Source organism: Giraffa tippelskirchi, chromosome 4 (assembly GCF_054371585.1).
Source record: "Giraffa tippelskirchi isolate mGirTip1 chromosome 4, T2T-mGirTip1v1.2.pri, whole genome shotgun sequence".
In the NCBI taxonomy this organism is placed as follows: Eukaryota; Metazoa; Chordata; class Mammalia; order Artiodactyla; family Giraffidae; genus Giraffa; species Giraffa tippelskirchi.
In genome coordinates, this window is record NC_137278.1 from 129,235,038 (window position 1) to 129,256,913 (window position 21,876).

A 21,876-nucleotide genomic window follows, 5' to 3' on the forward strand; every position below is an offset into this window, starting at 1 on the left:
ATCCATGCCCTGCCACCTGCTACCTGGGCCCCTGCTCAGAGGGCCTGGCACATGGTCAGTTCTTAGTAAATGTCTACTAATCTAAAGTTAGGGAAGAAAATGACTAAGCAGTTTATATCAAAAAGTCTTTACATCTTTTCTTGGACCGCAGGGAGGGGGAAGAATCAATGGAGGTGGCAAGAATGCCAAACCCAGAGTTGACACACAAACAGTAAACCATAACTCCAGTGAGAAGGAACCTGGAGAGTTAGTTCTGGCTCCCCAGTAAGGGACAATCACTAAACTAACATTTGGGCCAGAGAGAGGAAAGCTTTCCCTGTTCCCCACTTTCCACCCTGGTCCCCTCAGACACCATCTGTCCAGAGTCCTAACCCCTACTATGCAAACCTCACAGATCTCACACTGGAACAGACTCTCCCTACAGAGGGGGAGCAATGAGCACCACTGCTGATGGCCATGCCACCCAGACCACGAGGGATGGTGGAACCGAGGTCCTCGCAGATCACACCAGCCTGGGAACGGTTCACACCTGTAAGGAGATGCCAACTAAGAATTCTCTCCATTTCAGACATGGCATGACCCAGAATTTTTCTAGAACCAATGATTAACTCTCTTTACACACTGAGGGACTAGTGACATGAATCCTTTTAAACTACAGGGAAATCTAAACCCATTGCCATCTTCCTGAAGGGGTATGGTTAGCAAGCTGGACACTAAACTCTACTTGACTACATTGCACTGTTGAAATCTTTAGGCAAAAACTGATTGAGAACAGAATCATCTAGAAACAACACTGCTGGAAAGGTGAGGGGAACAGATGACATCTAGGCTGGAGGCAGCATACACATCGAATTGTTAAAGATACAGATTTAAGAGATGTTTTCAGTAGCCCCAAGTGATCAGAATATACGCTCATGGTTTGTTTGTTTGTTTTCTCATAAAACATTGTACCACCTGAGGAGTATTCTGTGTGGCTGAAAGACTCGGGTGATTTTTAAAGAACCAATTAGCATGTCTGAATTTTCCACATGTGTAAGCTTAGGCTTCATGGATGCTCCTGATATTTTGGGTCCATATTTTGGGTGGTGGTCAGATGTTTGGGGCTATCCATTTCTCTCAGCTCCCATCTCCCTCACTCAGTGTCCTGTGGACAGAGGTTCAGTCCCCTATCACAAGCAACCTAATATGAAGACCATAGATACCCAAAGAAGCATGCCCATCCACACCCTCAAACTTACGGATGTTGATAGAGCCCACGCCTTCACACAACCTGCAGGGGAGAGGAGAGGAGGCAGTTAGACCCTGGTTCCTCTGCTCTTGCGGCATGCCTGTTCTCCATCCTGAAGGCAGGGAGGAGAGATGAGGGGTGGGGCCTTCTGCAGAGGCATCAGTGCTAGCACTGTTTCCTAGGATCCCTAAAGGACAGGGGGAGGTTAGTTTGCAGGATCCAAAAGGCCACTTTATTCCCTGTTTGCTTCAGGCTATGGAAACTTGGGATACTGAAGAGTAGGGGTGGGATGACCTTTCTTGTCCTGCTGCTAAAATTTCAGCAAAGCCAAAAAATAGGTGATGGGAGCAGCTACTGCCTAACTGGACACCTCCGCGTGGGAAGAAGCTTGCCTAGCATCCAAATGGATCCATTTTTATCTCACATTCTTAAATGCTACCCCAGACACGCACCTGACTTGATAAATTCAGAGGGAGGCTGGAGAGTATGGTAGTTAAGAGCCTGGACCGTAGAGCCGGCTGAACCAGTTACTAGCTGGATGACCTTGAGCAAGTCACCTAACCTTTCCAAGCCTCAGTTTCCTCAGCTTTAACTAGATTGTTTTAAGTTCTCTGTGTAAAGTGCCTGCAGACAGAGCCTGGCACTCAGTAAACCTGATGTAAGGGTTTTCGGTACACTTTGCTGAACACTATAAAAAAGTCGTTATGATGAGTCATTATACCAGGACCTTGCATGCTTCTTAGACACCTGTGCTTTCTGTTCTGTGTCTCCCTCATTTTTTTTAACCTCCCAACTTCAAAACTTTTCCTCCAGGAATGCTCTACTCTGATTCATTCTGCCTGACTCAGAACCCTTCTCCACTCCTCGTCTTCTCAGGGGATATATGCTTCCAGCTCACCTTCTCGCTATATGAACCTGGCTTTGCTACAGTCTCAGAACTGTGCCCTTCCAGAAGATGCTAGCCAGTGCCCACCAGCAGCTATCTTCAAGTTGAGTGATTAGGCCTGCTTTTATTTTCTTGTTTTCTGTGCTTTCTGCAATGAATGAGCATATAATCTAATTACATATGTTATATGTAAGAGGAAAGTGAAAGTGTTAGTTGCTCAGTAGTGTCTCACTCTTTGCAACCCCATGGACTGTACCTCGCCAGGCCCCTCTGTCCTTGGAATTCTCCAGGCAAGAATACTGGAGAGGGTTGCCATTCCCTTCTTCAGAGGATCTTCCCAACCCAGGGATCAAACCTGGGTCTCTCATATTGCAGGTGGATTCTTTACTGTCTGAACTATCAAGGAAGCCCCATATGTAAGAGAAGAAGGTCTATCAAAGAGGCAATGGCCACCATATGCAAATATACTAAGCAACCTTTTAAAAGCTCATGTGTAGGGAACAGTGCATCATTTATTATATGACTGAGTTATCAACACACTAATGATGATTGATGATTACTACAACGAAAGTAAGGTTCACATTGCACACTGAGTGCTAGCAAGCGGGTTAGGGATTTACAGATGCAATAGCACAGTTGGCTTCACCCAAAGGCCTGAGAAATGGACAGGAAATTCACCGGCTTTGGTCAGGTGTGGCCACTCTTGTCAGATTTCTAACACTAACAGGGTTAATAAGGAGTCTCTCTGTGGGTGCAGCCCTGTTGGGCCACCCCACCGCAGAATTATTCTAATTCTGATGATAACCTCTTCCTGTATGAACTTACTACGTTCCGTTACCTGTTGAATCTTTGTGATACCCTGAAGCAGTGGATTTTATGATTATCTGTTTTACAGGTTAGGACATTACTTTGAAGCTAGTACGTGTAGCGCTGGGATCCAAACCCGGGTGATCTGGCTCACAGCCTGTTATCGTAACCTCTACACTCTATTCCCCAGCCTGGCCTGCTCCCCACAATGGGACCCAGCTCAGAGGCAATGGTGACGTGGCCATCTCAAGGCTAGAGACCCTTGTACCACCTGAGAAGTAAATCTGCATTGCTCCCTCCCATGCTGACATCCCGTGGCCCCAATTCTTGGCTCAAACTGTCAGCACTGCCTGAGGTGACCTATCCCTTTCCCGCCCCCCTCAGCTCCTCTACCTCCTCCCCTGAGAAGCCTCTGACAGTCTTCCTGGGGCACTAAGCCCAGTCACCTAGAGGATGGGTGGATCCATGCCTGCCCCTGTCTTCTCTGCTGGGCAAGGATGCAGTGCTACTTCTGTTTATTCACTGTTTCTGAACACCAGACTCTCTGGGCTGAGAGAATTCCTTGCATTCTGTGCATCCCAAGTTGAATAGAATGGCCTTTAACAAACCTTCTGAATGATTCCAGCTTTCACAACCCACTGAGATATGACTGCAAAAACACCCTTTCAGCCAACAGGGTAAAGTAGTTGCCTGGGAATGAGCTGTAGGTGCACTGGAGGGACAGCACAGGAAGGGAGAGAGATCACTGGACTGCTAGCCAGGAGGCTGGTGTAGTTCTAGCTTAGCCATTAACTAGCTGCAATCTGATGCTGAAGCTGAAGCTCCAATACTTTGGCCACTTGATGCAAAGAGCCAAGTCATTAGAGAAAACCCTGATGCCGGGAAAGATTGAAGGCAGGAGAAGGGGATGACAGAGGATGAGATGGTTGGATGACGTCACTGACTCAATGGACGTGAGTTTGAGCAAACTCCAGGAGATGGTAAAGGACAGGGAAGCCTGGCGTACTGCAGTCCATGGGGTCGCAAAGAATCAGACACGAATAAGTGACTCAACAACAACAAGCTGTGGTCTTGGACAAGCCTTTCTCCTCTCTGAGCTTCAGTTTCCCTATCTGGGAATAGGGCAATGGCTGGCCTCTCTAGGTCTCTAGAGACTTGGCCAGTTTGAATGCTCTCTGTCAGGAGGTGAGTCAGTGAGACACTCTTCTAGCCCCACGTGGGGATATGAAGTGGCCCTGGGCCCGTCCTCACCGGCTTTCCTCGCCCTCCAGCAGTTTGCGATAAGTGGCAATCTCCACGTCCAGGCCCAGCTTGGAGTTCATCACCTCCTGGTACTCCTTGAGCAGGCAGGCCATGTCCTGCTTGGCCTTCTGCAGGGCCTCCTCTAGCCCCACCAGCTTGCACTTGGCATCGTTAAGGGCCGCCTCACCCTGCTGCTCCGCCTCGGCCAGGGCGGCCTCCAGCTTGCAGCGCTGTGGGGAGGAAAGGAGAAAAGGAGCTTAAGAAGAGTGCAGGCTGTGGGGACTCTGGGTCTCTGTGGGAACTAAGGCTCCCATGGCCTTGGTCATCCTAGTTTACCTCAATTCAAAATGGTCAATTTTTAAATTAACTAGGCAGGGAAATCACATCCATTTGGAGCTTTCTCCCTTCATTTTTTAAAACTACCTTGTAAAGACTCAAGTCCATGGTGAGCTGTTAGGGGAAGGAAATGTTAGCACTAGAATCAGACTAATGCTAATATTAGATAATTATCTCACATTACTGTTGTTAGTTTACAAGTCACTTTCACAGATGGTATCTAATTTGACCTTGAAGTTACTCCTGAGCTTGTCAGAACAGGCATGGTTATTTCCATCATTCAGATGAAGACACTGAATCTCAGTTGGAGAGGTTGTCACTTGCTCTGAGCTACCTGATTAGTGAGGGCCAAGCCCAGATTTTCAGAGGCTGCTGTATGGGATCTCATTCTTTGGCCCACTGAGATCAGCATGCTGGAAGAAGCTCCCGTTCCAATGCTTTTGTCCACTAACTGTAGCGCCTTCCTTTTGTCCAACTTAAGAAAGTATAAGGAACTTCTACAACTCAATAGCAGAAAAGAAAATTAACCCAATTTTTTAGATGGGCTAAAGACCTAAATAGACATCTCTCCAGACAAGACAAATAAATGACTAATAGATACATGAAAAAAGACGTTCAACATCACCCATCATCAAGGAAATGCAAACCAATCCACAGTGAGAATCACCTCACACCTGTCAGTTTGGCTATTATCAGAAAAGCAAGACAAGTGTTAATGAGGATGTGAACAAATTGAACCTCTGGTACACTGTTGGTGGGAATCCAAGTAGTGCAGCTGTTCTGAAAAACAATTTAAAGATTCCTCAAAAACTTAAAAATAGGATTATCATATGATCCAGCAATTTCGCTTCTGGGTATTTTATCCCAAAGAATCTAAAGCAGGATCTCAAAGAGATATTAGCTCTCCCATGTTCATATTATTCACAATAGCCAAGAATGAAAACAATGTAATGTCCATCAACAGGTGAATGGATGAAGAAATCGTGGTATATACATACAATGGAATATTATTGAGCCTTTCAAAAGAAGGAAATTCTCCAATGTGTGACAATGCGGATGAACCCTGAGGACATTATGCTAAGTAAGTGTAATAAGCCAGACGCAGAAAGACAAACACTGCACAATTCAGCTTATAGGACGTATCTAAATTAAGTCAAAATCGTAGAATTAGAGTGGAGTGGGGATTTCCCTGGTGGTCTAGCGGTTAAGATCCACCTCGCGAAACCAGAATTGAAAGAGACGCATGTAACCCAATGTTCATCGCAGCACTGTTTACAATAGCCAGGACATGGAAGCAACCTAGATGTCCATCAGCATACGAATGGATAAGGAAGCTGTGGTACATATACACAACGGAATATTACTCAGCCATTAAAAAAATACATTTGAATCGGTTCTACTGAGATGGATGAAACTGGAGCCCATTATACAGAGTGAAGTAAGCCAGAAAGAAAAACAACAATACAGTGTACTAATGCATATATATGGAATTTGAAAGATGGCAACGATAACCCTATATGCGAGACAGAATAAGAGACACAGATGCATAGAACAATTTTATGGACTCTGAGGGAGAAGGTGAGGGTGGGACGTTCTGGGAGAATAGCATTGAAACATCTATATTATCATATGTGAAACAGAACACCATTCCATGTTCGATGCATGAGACAAGGGCTCAGGGCCGGGGCAATGGGAAGACCCAGAGGGATAGGATGGGGAGGGAGGTGGGTGGGGGGTCCAGGAAGGGGAACACATGTAAACCCATGGCTGATTCATGTCAATGTATGGCAAAAACTATTACAATATTGTAAAGTAATTAGCCCCCAACTAAAATAAATAAATTTATAAAAAGAAAAAGAAAAAAAAGATACCTATTATACATCGCTTGTGAAGTCAACCAAAATTCACTGGCATATTACACAACTCTCCATTTAGTGTTGGCTAGATAGGTGGACTTTGACATTATTAAGAGTTATTTTTTCCACTGCCTGGAAACATAGAAGGAATAAATGATCTCTTGAAGTCCCTTAAAAAAAAATAAAATAAAATAAAATCTCTAAAATGAAAAAAAAAAAAAAGAATCCACCTCGCAGTGCAGGGGTGAGAGTTCAATCCCTGGGCGGGGAACTAAGATCCCATATGTCACGAGCAGCTAAGCCTGCAAAACATACGCGAGAGTCCGTGCGGCGCAAGTCAAGACTCTGAATGAGGCAACGAAGATTCCACGTGTGGCAACCAAGACCTGAAGCATCCAAATAAACACATATTTAAAAACAAATAAAAGAGTGGAGTGATGGTTGCCAGGGGCTGGGAGGAGGAGGAGGAAATAGGGAGTTACAAATCAGTGGGCATAAAGCAGGACATTAAGCTCTAGAAATCCACCATAGAACATTGTACCTAGAGTTAACAATAATGTATTGTACACTTTAAAATTTTGTTAAGAGAGTATATCTCATGTTAAGTGTTCTTGTTGTTAGTCGCTCAGCCATGTTCAATTCTTATGACCCCATGGACTGTAGCCCACTAGGCTCCTCTGTCCATGGAACTCTCCAGGCAGGAATACTGGAGAGGGTTGCCATGCCCTTCTCCAGGGGATGTTCCCCACCCAGGAATCAAGATAGGATCTCCCGAATATCAGGTGGATTCTTTACCTTCTGAGCTTTCAGGAAACCTTTAAGTTTTCATTCTAACCACATTAAAGTAGATATTTTTCTAAAAGCATATCAGAATGCAAGTGAGGAAGACTTCTAACTTTCTCTAACCTCACTTTGGGAAAGTAAATCATTCTCATATTCCATTATTTGGCTACTAATAGTAACAAATTACTTCTGATACGTCTTACACAGTGGCTGAGAACAGCTAAACCGAGGGGAGAGGACAGAATTTAAACCAGGTATATGCAGGAACTCAGTATTATGATACTGGTGGTATCACAAACCAGTGAGTAAAGAAATGGATTACATAACACATTTTCTTACTATATGTAGAGAAATTTCATTAAAAACCTACTCCTTGTATATACCAAAAATAAAGGTCAGATGGATTAAAGACCTAAATCTGAGAGGTAAAAGTATAAAACCAGTAGAAGACAAAATCGTAACGGGAGATCTCTATGACCTCAAACCTTTGTAAGTATTAACCGTTAAAGCAAAAAGTGATGGATTTGACCACATACAGTTTAAATATTTCTATTCAGTGAAGGAAATCAGAGCAAAACAGACAAGTGACAGATTGAGAGAAGATTAACTGCAAAATGTATAAATATAAAGGGTTAATGTCTGCATAGAATGGACAAGGAAATACTGGAAATCACTGAGAAAAAAGACAGAATCACAATAAAAAAAAATGGGCAGATGATCTGAACAGGCAGCACTTAGAAAGGAAAATGCAAATGAGTAGTAAGTGAATGAAGAAACAGTCATTCTAGTTAACGACAGAAAAGAAAATTATAGTAACAGCTAGATGCCATTTACACTCCACAAGAATTCCGAAGTCTATTAATAGCAAATTCTGAAACAGAAGTCCTCGCTTGCCCATACTGGGAGCACACTCTGGCCCAGAACTCCGAGGGCACTTATGGAAAGTAAATTAGTGAATATCTTACAGCTCAACAATTCCATTTCTTGGAAACCTCCTTTATACCTTTAAAACATCCCTCATGTGGTTACACATGGAAACCTATAGATATATGTATTAAATGTTCATGATACAACTGATTGTAACAGCAAAGTCTTGGAGGCAAACTAAGCAAGCATCCATCAATAAGGGAATGGATAGGAAACCATGGTTTATAAATAGGACAGAAATAATGAAACAAACAATTTATAGTGATGTGCGTGGCTTTCAAAGACTTCCAACTGGCAAGGGGCAGAATTTGAATGAGATTTATGGTATGATAACATTTTGTAAACTTAAAGCACTAAGAGGTTTAAATAAATCTAATATACATATGAAATATATAGATGAAAGAGAGACTAGAAAGAACTATATTAAATGCATGAGAGTGAGTGCTGGGAGAAGGAGAATGGAACTTAAGATGAAGGATGGACAGTTTTAAATGAGAGAAATGCACAGAGGGTGGTAGTGCTCCGTTTGAACAAAGTGATGTGTCACTAGTTCAGGCCTATGCACCCCAAGTCCAACAAGAGAAGTGGGGAGAGAGAGAGAAAGCAGGAGACAAGCCCAGCACTAGACTATGTTGTCTAAGGTGTGTTTAAAGGAGAGAAACTGTGAAGGGATATAGAGGGCAATGAGAACAGAATTCAGAGGAGGTAGACCAAGCATCCTCTCTTTGAATGTGTTGTGCACTCTTGGTCATTCAGATGCAGGTTGTTAAAACACAAGCCTCTTCAAAAGGGAACCCTCCTACACTGTTGGTGGGAATGTAAGTTGGTGCAGCCATTATGGAAAACAGTATGGAAAGTGAAAGTTGCTCAGCTGTGTCCAACTCTTTTCGACCCATGGACTAAACAGTCCATGGAATTCTCCTGGCCAGAATACTGGAGTGGATAGCCATTCCCTTCTCCAGGGAATCTTCCCAACCCAGGGATCAAACCCAGGTCTCCTGCATTGCAGGCAGATTCTTTACCAGCTGAGCTATTAGGCAAGCCCCAAATAGTATGCAGATTCCTTTAAAAAACTAAACATAGAGTTACTGTATGCTCCAGCAACCCCAGTCCTGGGTGTATATCTGGAGAAAACCCTAATTTGAAAAGATACATGCACCCCAATGTTCATTGCAGCACTATTTACAATTGCCAAGACATGGAAGCAACCTCAATGTCTGTCGACAGATGAGTGGATAAAGATGTGGCATACAGAGAGAGAGAGAGAGGAATATTACTCAGCCATAAAAAAAGAGTGAAATAATACCATCTGTAGCAACATGAACAGACTTAGAGGCTATGTACTGAGTGAAGTCAGTCAGACAAAGACAAATATCATATGATATCACTTACATGTGGAACCAAAGATATGACACAAGTGAACTTATCTACAAAAGAGTCACAGACATAGAGACTATGGTTACCAAAAAGGGAAGAGGATGAGGAAGGGGATAGATTAGGAGTTTGGGATTAGCAGATATAAACAACTATATATAAAATAGATAAACACCAAGGTCCTAATGTATAGTGCAGGAAGTTATACTCACTATTCTTTAATAAACTATAATGGAAATGAAATATATATGCTTGTGCACATGAGCTGAATTGCTTCAGTTGTGTTCAACTCTTTTGCGACCCTATGGACTATAGCCTGCCAGGCTCCTCTGTCCATGGGATTCTTCAGGCAAGGATACTGGAGTGGGTTTCCATGCCCTCCTCCAGGGGATCTTACCAACCTAGGGATCGAGCCCATATCTTTTATGTCTTCTGCTTTGGCAGGTGAATTCTTTACCGCTAGCGCCACCTGGAAAGCCTGCATATATATGCTTATGTCCCTCCAAAGTTAGCAGCAGCGGGAGGAAAGCAGAGAGCAGACCCCAGCAGACCACCAACCTGCTGCTTGGCATTCTCCATCTCAGCTGTCAGCCTCTGGATCATGCGGTTCAGCTCATTGATCTCCTCCTTTGTTCTGCGGAGGTTCTCACCCTGCTGTGTTACTATGACCTTCATCTCCTCGCACTGCAAGTTGGGAGACAGACATGAGGAAAGAACCAATGACTGCAAGGTGGCTGCAGGTACTGAGATGTTGTCATGCAGAGTCAACCCACACTTCTTCTAGGATTGTCCCACCTCCTGCCCTGCTCTGCATGGACCTCCACCATAGCCTCTCTGAGTGCATGGGTGCATTTTCCAGGGAAGCTCCAGCTCCATTGGTCCTTTCTGCCCAGTGGGGCAGTCTGCCCTCCAGCTCACCTTGGTTTGGTACCAGGACTCAACCTCGGCCCGGCTGCGGCTGGCGATGCCATCATACTGAGCTTTGATCTCAGCCACAACCGAGTCCATGTTGAGCTCCCGGCTGTTGTCCATCTTGACCACCACCGAGGTGTCAGAGATTTGCGACTGAAGGAGGTAGATTTCCTGTAGGAGACAACAACCAGTGCCCTCATCTCCAAAGCCCTCTCTGATTCTCCTCTCTGCAGGTAATTCAAAACACAAACCCCAACTCTGAAATTTTAGAAAATTAATTAGAAAACTTCTGACAAGTCAGGAAATTTTTTTTTAAGTGCTGCTTTAAGAATAAAAGGCTAGAATTTGGATCATAATATCAAGGCAGTGAGTAAGGTGGAATTTCATTAATGCTTGGATCAACAGAGGTAGATTTCTGTGGATAGAGTTAAATTGGGTCACTCCATTTGGAGCCTCAACTACCCAGATCATCTGTGACTGTCTGTATAAACCTAATCCATCAGATAACATATAGGTTCAGAGTCCTGAATTTTCTAATTGGGCTTTCACACTGTTTGAATTAATAAGATATGATTATTATATTCATATACCTAAACTTACAGTGTCAAATCTCCCTGTTATCCTGTGTAGATAGGCAATGAATCAGTCTTTCAAATTACTTTTTGTTCCTTGTCTTTTTTAATTGCAGTATAGTTCATCTACAATGTTATGATCACTTCAGATGTATAGCAAACTGATTCAGTTATACATACATATATATCTTTTTTCAGATTTTTTTTCTTATAGGTTATTACAAAATGTTGAGTTTAGTTCCCTGTGCTCCATGGTAGGTCTTTGTTGGTTATCTATTTTAGATATAGTAGTGTATATCTGTTAACTCCAAAAAGGAAGGGCATTACTCATTTCTATTTTGAAAGATCTGAGCAAGAGAAAAATCTCTTGTCATAAAAGGAAAGTATGTTGAGGCCCTAGAAGAATAAGGAATGCATAACTTCCTAGAACTAAGGACCCATGACAGAAAACCTAGAAAACCTTCCTCTACCCTCTCCTTCACTTGCCCTTCTCGCGAGATGGGAAGAGGCTCACCTCATCATACAGGGACTGCAGGAAGCTCATCTCCTCCTTCAGGGCCTCCACGTTGGCCTCCAGGTCAGCCTTGCGCAGATAGGCACAGTCGATGTCCTGGTGGAGACACATAGGAAGGTGGGACAGGAGAGTGGGCGAGGGGAGCCTTCAGCGCCCCTGGACCTCTGCACTCTGTGGAGGCCCTGAGGCCATCTCCCAGCCCACCCCTTTCCCATCACATAAACATCAGTGGGACCCCCTGGGATAGAAGTGGGGAGGAGTTGGACTCCTACAGACTTCTTTCTGCTTCCTCCGGAACTAGGGATCCCGCAGAAGCAGGTAGCCTAAGATGACAACCCAAAATGTCAGGCTGCAGCCGCCAAGCCAAACTGGTCCACAGAGCATGGCCGTGAGGTGACCACAGAGCCAGGGGTGGTCCTTGGCGCCCAGGTCAGGCACCACTCAACACCCAAGCAGCTGGCTCTCCCATCTGAAACCAAGGCCACACCTGTCCTGGCGGATTTTCTACCAGCCCTCTCTCCATTCCGTTATTACTGACAAATGAGGTGTGTCTGGTAAGCACAGTATTTATGAAGAGCATTAACATACACTTCAACTCACCAACTTGAAATCAAAGAGAAATCATTAGTAGTTTTCTCCCCTGGTTTTTCCACCGTCTCTACTTGCACCGAATAAGGACCACAGCTCCCATAGTCACTAGCAAGCTGAGAACCAATGCCTCCCAATCTGGGAAGCAAACGCCATAGGAGAGTGAAACTGATTTGAAAGCGGCCATTTCAGCTTTCGAGAAGTTTACAAAAAGCCAAACAGCAGCATGATGAGGTCTCTTTTAAAGACGCTTCCATCCACACAGTCTGGATTTCTGCACCGCAGCCAAGACGGCTTTGGCAGCCTGACCCATTGACAAGCCTCCGTTTGCCGGGGAACCTGGTCTGACCATGGCAATGGGACTGACTCGAAATTAGCAAGACGCCCAGTTTCCAAGCATGCAGCATCCAAGATTTAATTCCTCTCCATATGCAACGAGTCACTCACCTTCTTCAGCACCACAAACTCATTCTCGGCCGTAGTCTTGAGAGCCACCTCTTCTTCATACCTGAGGAGAGGCAGCACAGTTGGAGGGGCCCCACCCAAGGGGTGAGGGCCCCGGGCTAGCCAGCTGAGGCCTAGGTTACCAAAACTCCCTGGTCCTGCCCTGGACTTTCTGTGTCTTAGGAGAAGTGTCTTGGCCTCTCTAGACTTCTGTTTCTCAGCCACAAAGAACCCACCAAAGGAGTCCAGATACCTGATTTCTGGTCCAAGTTTGGGCTGAAGTCACTGCAAAACCTCAGGCAAGTCACTGAATCTCTCTGCGTCTTGGGTTAAATTGCCCAGTATGTGATCAGGTACTCAGTAATTATTTGTTCATTTCAAATGAATGAAAGATACTCCAGGGGGCCTCTCAACCCTAAAACTGTACAAAATGTAGCGACCCAGGAGGCCATTCTCTCCCCCTCCCCCAACATCCAAGACCTTGAAATCAGAGAAGACACCTATGGTGCCCAGATTGCTGGGAGCGTTTCCACAGCCCTCTTCTGCCAGCCTGGTCCATTCTCTCTCTCTTGCCTGTGAGAGAGAGCAGTCCTCCTCTGGAGCAGTCCTGCCCCAACCTGACGAGGAGCACCAGAGTTCCCAGAACACGGTTTTCACAACTTTTTAATGACAGGGTAATTAGGACTGCTGTAAACTCTGAGCTCTATAATTACCGGCCCTCATATCCCCAGAGTGGGAGACAGACCCTGACACCTGCAAACAAAATTGCATCTGCATTTGCATCCCCCCAGGCAAAGTTTAAAAACCCATTGCTGGATCCATCTGGATGGTAGAGCCTGATCTTCCAAGACCAGAATTTCAATTACTTCCCAGTGAAATTATCAGCACCAATTATGTCCAAATCACCCATCACTCTGTCCATATCTACCAAGTAAAGAAGAGTAAGTTGACAGTGACCCAGTAAGTTTAAACAAGGTAATGGCCAGACTAAATAAATCAAATTAAAACAAAAGATTTACATGGACCTTTGAATTGTGGAGCCTGGCAGAACAAGAGCCTGATAACTTATCTGCGGAGTAAATAGAAGAATGATCCAAGACACTTGAATGGTATCTGCCAAATCATCTTCAAGGTAACTCCCCAGAGACCTCTCCTTTCCTCCCGCCCTAGGGCTGACTGCTCCCGAGTGTCTGTTCTCCATCCTCCTGCTGCCTTTGTTCCTCACTCTCCATCTCTCTTGGGCTTCCCTGGTGGCTCAGATGGTAAGGAATCTGCCTGCAATGCAGAAGGCCTGGGTTCAATCCCTGAGTCAGGAAGATCCCCTGGAGAAAGAAATAGCTACCCAGTCCAGGATTCTTGCTTGAAGAATTCAACGGACAGAGAATCCTGGCAGGCTACAGCCCAGGGGTCACACAGAGTTGGACACGACTGAGTGACTAACACTTTCACTGTCACTGTCTCCATCACTGGGTCAGTCTGCGCTCTGGATGTGTGCCCACCTCTCCCAGGCTGGGAGCTCTTCTTCCCTACAAAGCTTTCCCCAGTTACCAGAATGGGGCTGCAAGTGTTGAGAGCCGATTCAAGACAGAGCAGACTAATAAAGCAGAACCAACTTGGTAAGTAGGCTGGGATGACCCTAATCTTCAGCCACCTCCATCTCCAGGAAGGTTGTATGAACTCAGTCAAGACCCACTCCACACCTATAACCACTCCCAGCCCAGCCACACTCACTTCTTCTTGTAGCCCTCCAGAACTTCCTCCACGTAGTTGAGCTCTGAGGCCAGCCTCCCGCTATCAGCCTCCACGCACTCGGCCTCCCGCCTCAGCGTCTCGATGTAGCCGTTGAACAGGGGTTCCAGGTTGCTCTCGCAGCACTGGCGATTCTGGTAGAACTGTAGCTTGGTCTGCAGCAGCTTGTTCTGCTGCTCCAGGAAGCGCACCTGCCATCCAGAGTGGTAGAAAGAGACTCAGGGGGAGCCCCATGAGGTGACTGGTCCCCTAGCACTCCCTCTGCCCTTGGGGATGATCCCTGACCTGCAGCAGCCCATGACCTTCCCCCAGAGGCCAAATGATCTGGCCAAGTCAGAAAATGCAAGACACAATTTTTCCCCCAAAAAACTTCCCCTCACTCCATCCCTCCTTCCAGAAAGAATACACAATTTATTTGTGACTTATTTATTCTGCACAGAATGAAATAACTTCTCATCCTACAAAAATATCCCAGACCTCATGTGGCAAGCCAAAAATGGTCCCTCAAAGATGTTTATGTCCCAATCCTCAGAACCTGTGAATAGGTCACATTACACGCAAGAAAACCTTGTGGGTGGAATTAAGGTTATGAAACTGAAGATTAAGAGATTAACCTGAATTATCCAGGTGGCCCCAAGATAGTCACAAGGGCCTTTTAAACTGGAAGGGAAGGCAGAAAAGTAAAAGAGATCCTCAAAAGAAGGAAGCAGAGAAGAGATTTGAACCATGAGAAGCTCCGGACCACTATCATCTTTGAAGATAGAGATCAGGCCTTGAGTCAAGGAATATGGCAGCCCCTAGACACCGAGACCAACCTCTGGCAGTCAGCCAGCAAGGGACAGGGACTCCAGTCCTCCAGTCACAAACCTCAATTCTGTACAACGCCTGCATGGCCCTGAACGTAAGTTTTCCCAGGACCTCCAGAGGAAGTACAACCCTACTGACACCTTGATTTTGGCCTCACTAGGTAATAGGTTTGTGTTCTTTTAAGCTGCTAAGTTTGGGGGCATTTTTATGGCAGTGATTCAGAAATGCACCCATCATGACTCTCCTTCACTCTGACCCCAAGGCAAGGGGTCCAGAGGGACTGGACCAGGAATTTGAAGATTTCTCATTGCCTAATTCTGCCACTCATCATGTCATTGTGCCTCATTTTTTTCTGAGCCTCAATTTATTTATTTTTATTTTTATTTATTTATTTGTGGCTGCCTTCAGTCTTTGCTGCTGTTTGAGGACTTTCTCTAGTTGTGGTGAGCAGAGGCTATTCTCTAGTTGTGGTGCATGTGTTTCCCCTTGCGGTGGCTTCTCTTGTTGCAAAGCCTGAGCTCAGTAGTTGTGGCGCATTGGCTTAATTGTGCCAAGGCATGTGAAATCTTCCTGGACCAGGGATCGAACCTGTGTTCCCAGGATTGGCAGGCGGGTTCTTAAACCACTGGATCACCAGGGAAATCCTCTGAGCCTCATAAACTGAGGCAGTGAGAACACATCAGCAATGGCACACTGGCAGCCCCCAGGTGCTATCTGGCCCAGAGGCATGTTTTATTTGGCCTGCACATTGTTTTATAAAAATCCGATTCATCACCAGCATTTAATAAGTGAGTGATTTGGGGCAAGAATCTGGCTTTCCCTCACCTTAACAAACCTGAAACTTGGACGATGCTGGGTATGAGCTGGATTTTAACCTCGCCCAACCCCTGGTGGGTGGCCTTGGGCAAGGAGTGATCTGCATGATCCAACGTCACCTTCATTTTGCCGATGTGAGGGGAAGAATGGTTTGGACAGCCAACAGCATGTTAAGAATGGGTGTCCAGCACCTTTGCTAGCAGGCATGACTATTCCTGATGAGGATATTTGTCTGAGAACAAAGTTTCCACCCCTCTTGCTCCCATCCCCTTGAATGCACCTTACTACAAAGTCCAAGATGCAGACGTGCACATGAAAACCCTGGAAGGGGAGGCTTTCCTCCAATGGACAAGGGTGGCTGTCCTTCCCAGAGCCATCAGACTCACAGAGGGAGCTTCAGTGGGACAAGGGAAACCAGAGCGATATATCCAACCAGAAGGCTGGCTTGGAGACTGCAACATCAGAACAGCACCGTGCTACACCCCCCAACCCGGCCCCCATGGATCTCCTGTTTCTCACCTCACTGTCTTTAATCTGTGTATGTGTTGAGCGGGGGAGTGCATGAGGGCCTGAAGTCCTAGAAATTCCCAGCCTTCCCACAAGGTGCCCACCAGACAGGAGCAGGACAGGAGCTTCTGGCCTCTCTCTCTGTCCTGGCTCCCCTGTCCACAAGGGAGATGGCAGCATCTCCTCTAGGAGAGGGTGAGACACCAGCCTCAGTAGAGAGGCCCACCCCACCCAACCCCCTTGATGGCTGAGATCCAGAAGATGGGGCCCCAGACACACAGTCAGCTCCTGCTGGGCAAGGTGAGCAGCAGTGATAAACCTTCCTTTTCTGTCTGGTGGTTTCACATCCATGATTACATTGGAATCTTGTGGCAACATTTGAAAACTGAGACCCTGATTCAGTCATGTTCTCAGGGCCATGTGCTAATTTGGAACAGGGCAGTCCTCAGGTATTTGAAGCCAGTCTGTCACCAGGTTCCAAGTACCCTTCCCTTCCTAAGCCACAGCCCAGGGGACAACCCAGACACCCACCTTGTCGATGAAGGCAGCGAACTTGTTGTTGAGACATTTGATCTGCTCCTTCTCCTCGTGCTTCACGCACTGTGCCTTGGGGTCAATCTCCAGGTTGAGGGGTGTGAGGAGGCTCTCATTGACTGACACGGTGGTGATACAGGGTGGGGTAGGCCCGCAGAGGCCCCCTGCCCGGTAGCCAAAGCTTCCCCCTCCTCGGAGGGGCCACGCACAACTCACTGCGATTCGCGGGGACCCCACTGCACACAGGCTCCGGCTGCCGAAGCCCCCGAGACGCCGGTAGCCAGGGCCCCCTGGACTGCCCCTGCGGAAAGCCAGGCCATTGGCAAAGCCATGCACCCCAGGCTTGGGCACAACGGCTGAGCAGGAGCTGAAGTCCCTGACCCTGTAGCTGGAGCTGTTGCGGTAGGAACGGCTCGCCATGCCTCTGCTCGCCAGGCCAGAGCCAGGACGGAGAGGTGGGGAGAATCCAAGGACGCCAGGACCCGCTAGCCCTCCCACCTTTTATCGGGCAGACAGCAGGCCTCCGGACAACATAAAAGTCAGGAGAAAGTTATTAACACCATTTACGAGCGTGGGAATCTCCCGCTAGGCAGGCTGAGAGGGGAGCTGAAACTTGCCTCCCTTAATAGATGTATCAAGGAGACCCTACATCACAATAAACCTGCCCCTGCCTTTTCAGCCCCACAGGCCTAGACACATCCATGAAGCCCCTAATTCCCCTGGAGCCCTGGGAGCAGACCTGACATCATGATCCCAAATGGGCGAGTGGAGGCCTGTACTAGTGCATTCTTGAGACTCAAAGGGTCCCACATCCCACTCAGGTCCCTGGGCCCGTCCTTCTCAGAAGAGCACGTGATGCCTGGAGCATCCTTCTGGGTGAGCATGAGTGAGGGGTCATCTTCTAGCCTTTCCCTGGCATGGATGAAAGTGAAATCTCTCAGTTGTATCTGAATCTTTGTGACCCCATGGACTATACAGTCCATGGAATTCTCCAGGCCAGAATACTGGAGTGAGTAGCCATTCCCTTCTCCAGATCTTCCCAACCTAGAGATCGAACCCAGGTCTCCTGCATTGCAGGTGGATTCTTTACCAGCTGGGCCACCAGGGAAGCCTGGCATGGATAAAGGTGCTGGCATCTCTTCTTACATGCTTTTGGCTGGCCAGCCACTAATCCCTTCCACTGGCACAAGGAAGACAACTGCAGGGTCATGCAGGTCATTCCATGCACAGCAACATCCCTTCTTATAGTAGAGTTACTGAAGCTAGTGGCCTCTCAATTTAGAAATCATGCCTTACCCACTTATATAGCCCTCATGGCAACAAGCACATACTAGCTCCTCAGGAAAGATTGCTTGAATAGTGTGGACACAGGAGGGAAGGGCCAATGTGTGGAGAGCTCCTCCATCTAGTCCACAGACACTAGTTGACCCTCCACTGTGTGCCAAGCCTGGGAGCCAGCCTGGAGGAGGTGCCTTCATTCTTGGGGTGAGGGCTGATGTCCCACCAGAGCAAGACCCTGGTCTAGATGCTGTGGGAAGTAAGGAGAATAGACAGAATTTGCCTTGAGGAACCTGGTTCTCATGGGAAGACCAAACAGAGGCAGGAAAGACCAATGGCAAGGAGGGAAAGAGGACCGATCAGGTAAAGGGGGTGCTCCTGGACTTCTGATGAGGGCCATTCACTTGTGGTAGGCTGGGGTGAGGTGGGGGGATCACAAAGGAGGTGGGAGCCAAGGCAGGTCCAGACAGTAAGATTTGGCAGAGAGAACAGAGGCAGGGGTGCCAGGCAGAGGCACTGGGCAAGCCAGACACCCAGAGAAATTGCACAGTGCTTGAGGCCCCTCGACAAACCAAGGCCCTCAGCCCTGGCCTCCACCCCCACCTCATAAGATGCCACTTCCCAGAAGAACGGGGGGGAAATGGGCCCAGTGGGGAAGGGCCTGCCTCTTGGATCAAGTGCCATTCGCTGCCCCGACTGCTATGAGGCCAAAGCCCTCAGCTCGCCAGGGTCTTGAGTAAAACACTCATTACAAGAATCTCTGCACAAAGCCAAGAACAAGGACTAATCTTCCAGAACTCCCTCTTCAGGAAGTAGGCTTGGGGAAGGGACATAAGAGAAACAGGACAAGGAGAATAAGGTTGGGGGGGAGGGTCGTCTCTGCTCTCCGTCTGTCTATCTCTCTCTCTCTCTCACACACACACACACACACACACACACCAGGAAGCACAGAGTCCTACTCTATGTGGGGAACACAGGGATATATCCAGAGGGAGCAGTTCGTGCCCCAGGAGCAAAGGTGCAGAGTCCCCAGGGTGAACCCGGTCAGTGATGGGATAAGGAGACCCTACAAACTGAATTCCTACAGAAACAACCAACTCCAGTCTTTTGCTCTTGTGGCCACAAGACTGCCTCCCCCTCCTCACTTGCTGGCACAGCTCCCACACCAACCCTGACTGGTGGGAGGAGACTTGCCTGGGCCAGAAGGCCAGGCTGCTCCTCCACGTGGACTTGCTGATTAAGGGAAGCAAATAGAAACTGCAATACAATATGGATGCTCTGGAAGGGTCTCATGTTGCTCTCTGTATGTTTCTTACATTCAACAAGAATTTATTGAGCACCAGTGCCAGTCACCATTCTTTGAACTTGGGATACACCTGTGAATAAAGCACACAACGACGTGTATTTTTTTTAAGTTTCCATTCCGTGGAAAGAGATTGACAATAAAGTTGGTGGCTCAGATGGTAAAGAATCTGCCTGCAATGTGAGGGACCCGGGTTGACTCCCTGGGTCAGAAAGATACCCTGGAGAAGGGAATAGCAACCCATTCCAGTATTCTTGCCTGAAGAATTCCATGAACAGAGGAGCCTGGTGGAGTACAGTTCATAGGGTTGCAAAGAGTCGGACACGACTGAGTGACTACCCTAGATGATGATAAGTCTTATGGAAAGAATAAACAGAACAAGACAAGAGGAATCAGGAGAGTAGGGAGAAAGATAGGGCCATTCGTAGCAGGGTGGTCTGAGTGGGCTGCACTGAGAAGGTTTTGAGGAGGTAAGAGGATGAGCCACGAGGACAGAGGAAGAGCCAGGGCAGCTGCTCAAGGTGTAAACAGGCCTGGCTGGTTCCCTCCAGGAACAAGGAGGTCAGTGTGGTTTGTGGGGCAGGAGCAAGTTTTGGGTGTGGGCAAGTCTAGGAGATACAGGGAGCGGAGAGTTCCACCCCAATCATGGAGCCAAGGGGCTCCCATTGAGGGCAGTGTGGAGCCGGGGGGCTTTGTGCAGAGGATGGACATGAGCTGAAGTGTTAGATGACCTCCATGACATGACGGCAGCCTGGAAAACAGACTGCAGAGGGAGGCAACAGAGGAAGGAGGGGGAAGGGTCAGTGGGAACCCTAGGAGATAACAGAGCCTCATGCCAGGGAGGAGGCCCCGGAGGGTGTGCAAGCGACCAGCTTTGGATGGAATCTGAAGAAAGAGCCAACCAGATTTCTTGACAGATTGGATTCAGGATGTGAGAGAAAGGGAAGAGTCAAGGATGTCTCCGTGTTTTCGGGTGGGGTAAACCTGTCTCTGGGCTTCCCCAGTGGTTCAGCAGTAAAGAATCTGCCTATAGTGCAGGAGACGTGGACTTGATTCCTCGGTCAGGAAGATCCTCTGGAGGAGGGCATGGCATCCCACTCCTATATTCTTGCCTGGAGAAGAGGGCAGAGGAACCGGGTGAGCTACAGTCTATAGGTTCGCAAAGAGTCGGACACGACTGAGCTCACGTGCACGCAAAGCCGTCTCCACAACAAAGAAAAGCAGTGAAGCAGTGAGAAAAATGCCAAGATCAGTGCCCCAAACACTCATCCTGGCTCTGCTGACTCTATACCCTGGCACAAGTCTCCCACCCTATCTCGTCCCCCATGTTCCCAACAGAGCATGCCAGGGTCAGACTGGATGGACTTCAACACTTCCTAGGGAAGCCATGGGATCTCAGTTTTGTCAGGAATCCATTAGAGTTCATCATTCCACAGGGCCCGTGCTAAGTACACTGGGTAGGTGATAGATAAAGAGATAGATAATGAATACTTAGAGATAGATAGATGATAGATTGATAGATAGATAGATAGATAGATAGATAGGCAGATGCTGAACTCTTCTCCAGCCATCAGGCCTATTTCTCACTGTGTCCCATCACTTACCTGTGTGCACCTGAGCTGCTTCTGGTCGCAAGCATTGCTTGGGGGAATCAAGAGCAAACCAACTTTGTTGTCTTTGGAATTGAAATAATGTGACCTGCCCTCAAACTCCTGTGAAGCTGATCTTTTAAAACTTGAGTTTCACCTGAAATTATCATAATATTGTTTGTTAATCGGCTATACCCCAATACAAAATAAAAAGTGTTTTTTTGAAAAACAGCCGATCTCATGCACAATATAAATAAAAACAAGGAAAAAAATCTGAGTTAAAATACCTCTCTCTTTAGTGACACTGATTTCTTTGAATGCCTAGTTCTGTCTCTTTCCATTAAAATTATTCGTGACAGTATTGTCAGAATTTCATTTTCTATTCCTTCTTAGGGCTCTGAGTATGTATTCATACCAATAATTTCTTGAAATTTAATTTTACAATATACTTTTCTAGAGCCTTGTTAAATGATGAGTGTGTTTAAAAAAAAATGTCCTTCCATTGCTATCATGGACTGGCAAGGGACAAGATCTCTTCCTGCTAGCTTTGTTCACACACCAACCAGGGCTTCCTGGACCAAGAAAACTAAGCCTTATGGTTTCCTCTACCCTCAGGAGACAGAACTGTTGAGGAGGGACCCCAAAAATCACAGACACTCTGATCTGAGCGTCTGTGTTCATGTACCTGGCAGGTGTCCAACACATGAAATTCTTCACTCAACAATATTCAAGTCTTACCATCTGTGTTTGTAAAGCATCATCTCCACCATCTGATGAGATGGCTGGTTCCATCCAACTTTGCTTCTTCTCCTCTTTCCTTTTCA

The 21,876-nt window shown here is 46.9% G+C and overlaps 1 protein-coding gene across 1 annotated transcript; it reads right to left on the reverse strand.

The window, feature by feature from the left end:
- Positions 1-377: 377 nt before the first annotated feature.
- LOC145544403 (keratin, type II cuticular Hb5-like) lies at positions 378-17,302 on the reverse strand. Its single transcript, XM_081587293.1, has 9 exons — positions 16,880-17,302; positions 14,201-14,409; positions 12,473-12,533; positions 11,438-11,533; positions 10,358-10,522; positions 9,998-10,123; positions 4,173-4,393; positions 1,239-1,270; positions 378-529 (listed from the first exon to the last, which is right to left on the reverse strand). Exons 1-9 carry the CDS (start codon positions 17,300-17,302, stop codon positions 378-380), a joined length of 1,485 nt encoding a protein of 494 aa, XP_081443419.1.
- Between the last annotated feature and the right edge of the window lie 4,574 nt (positions 17,303-21,876).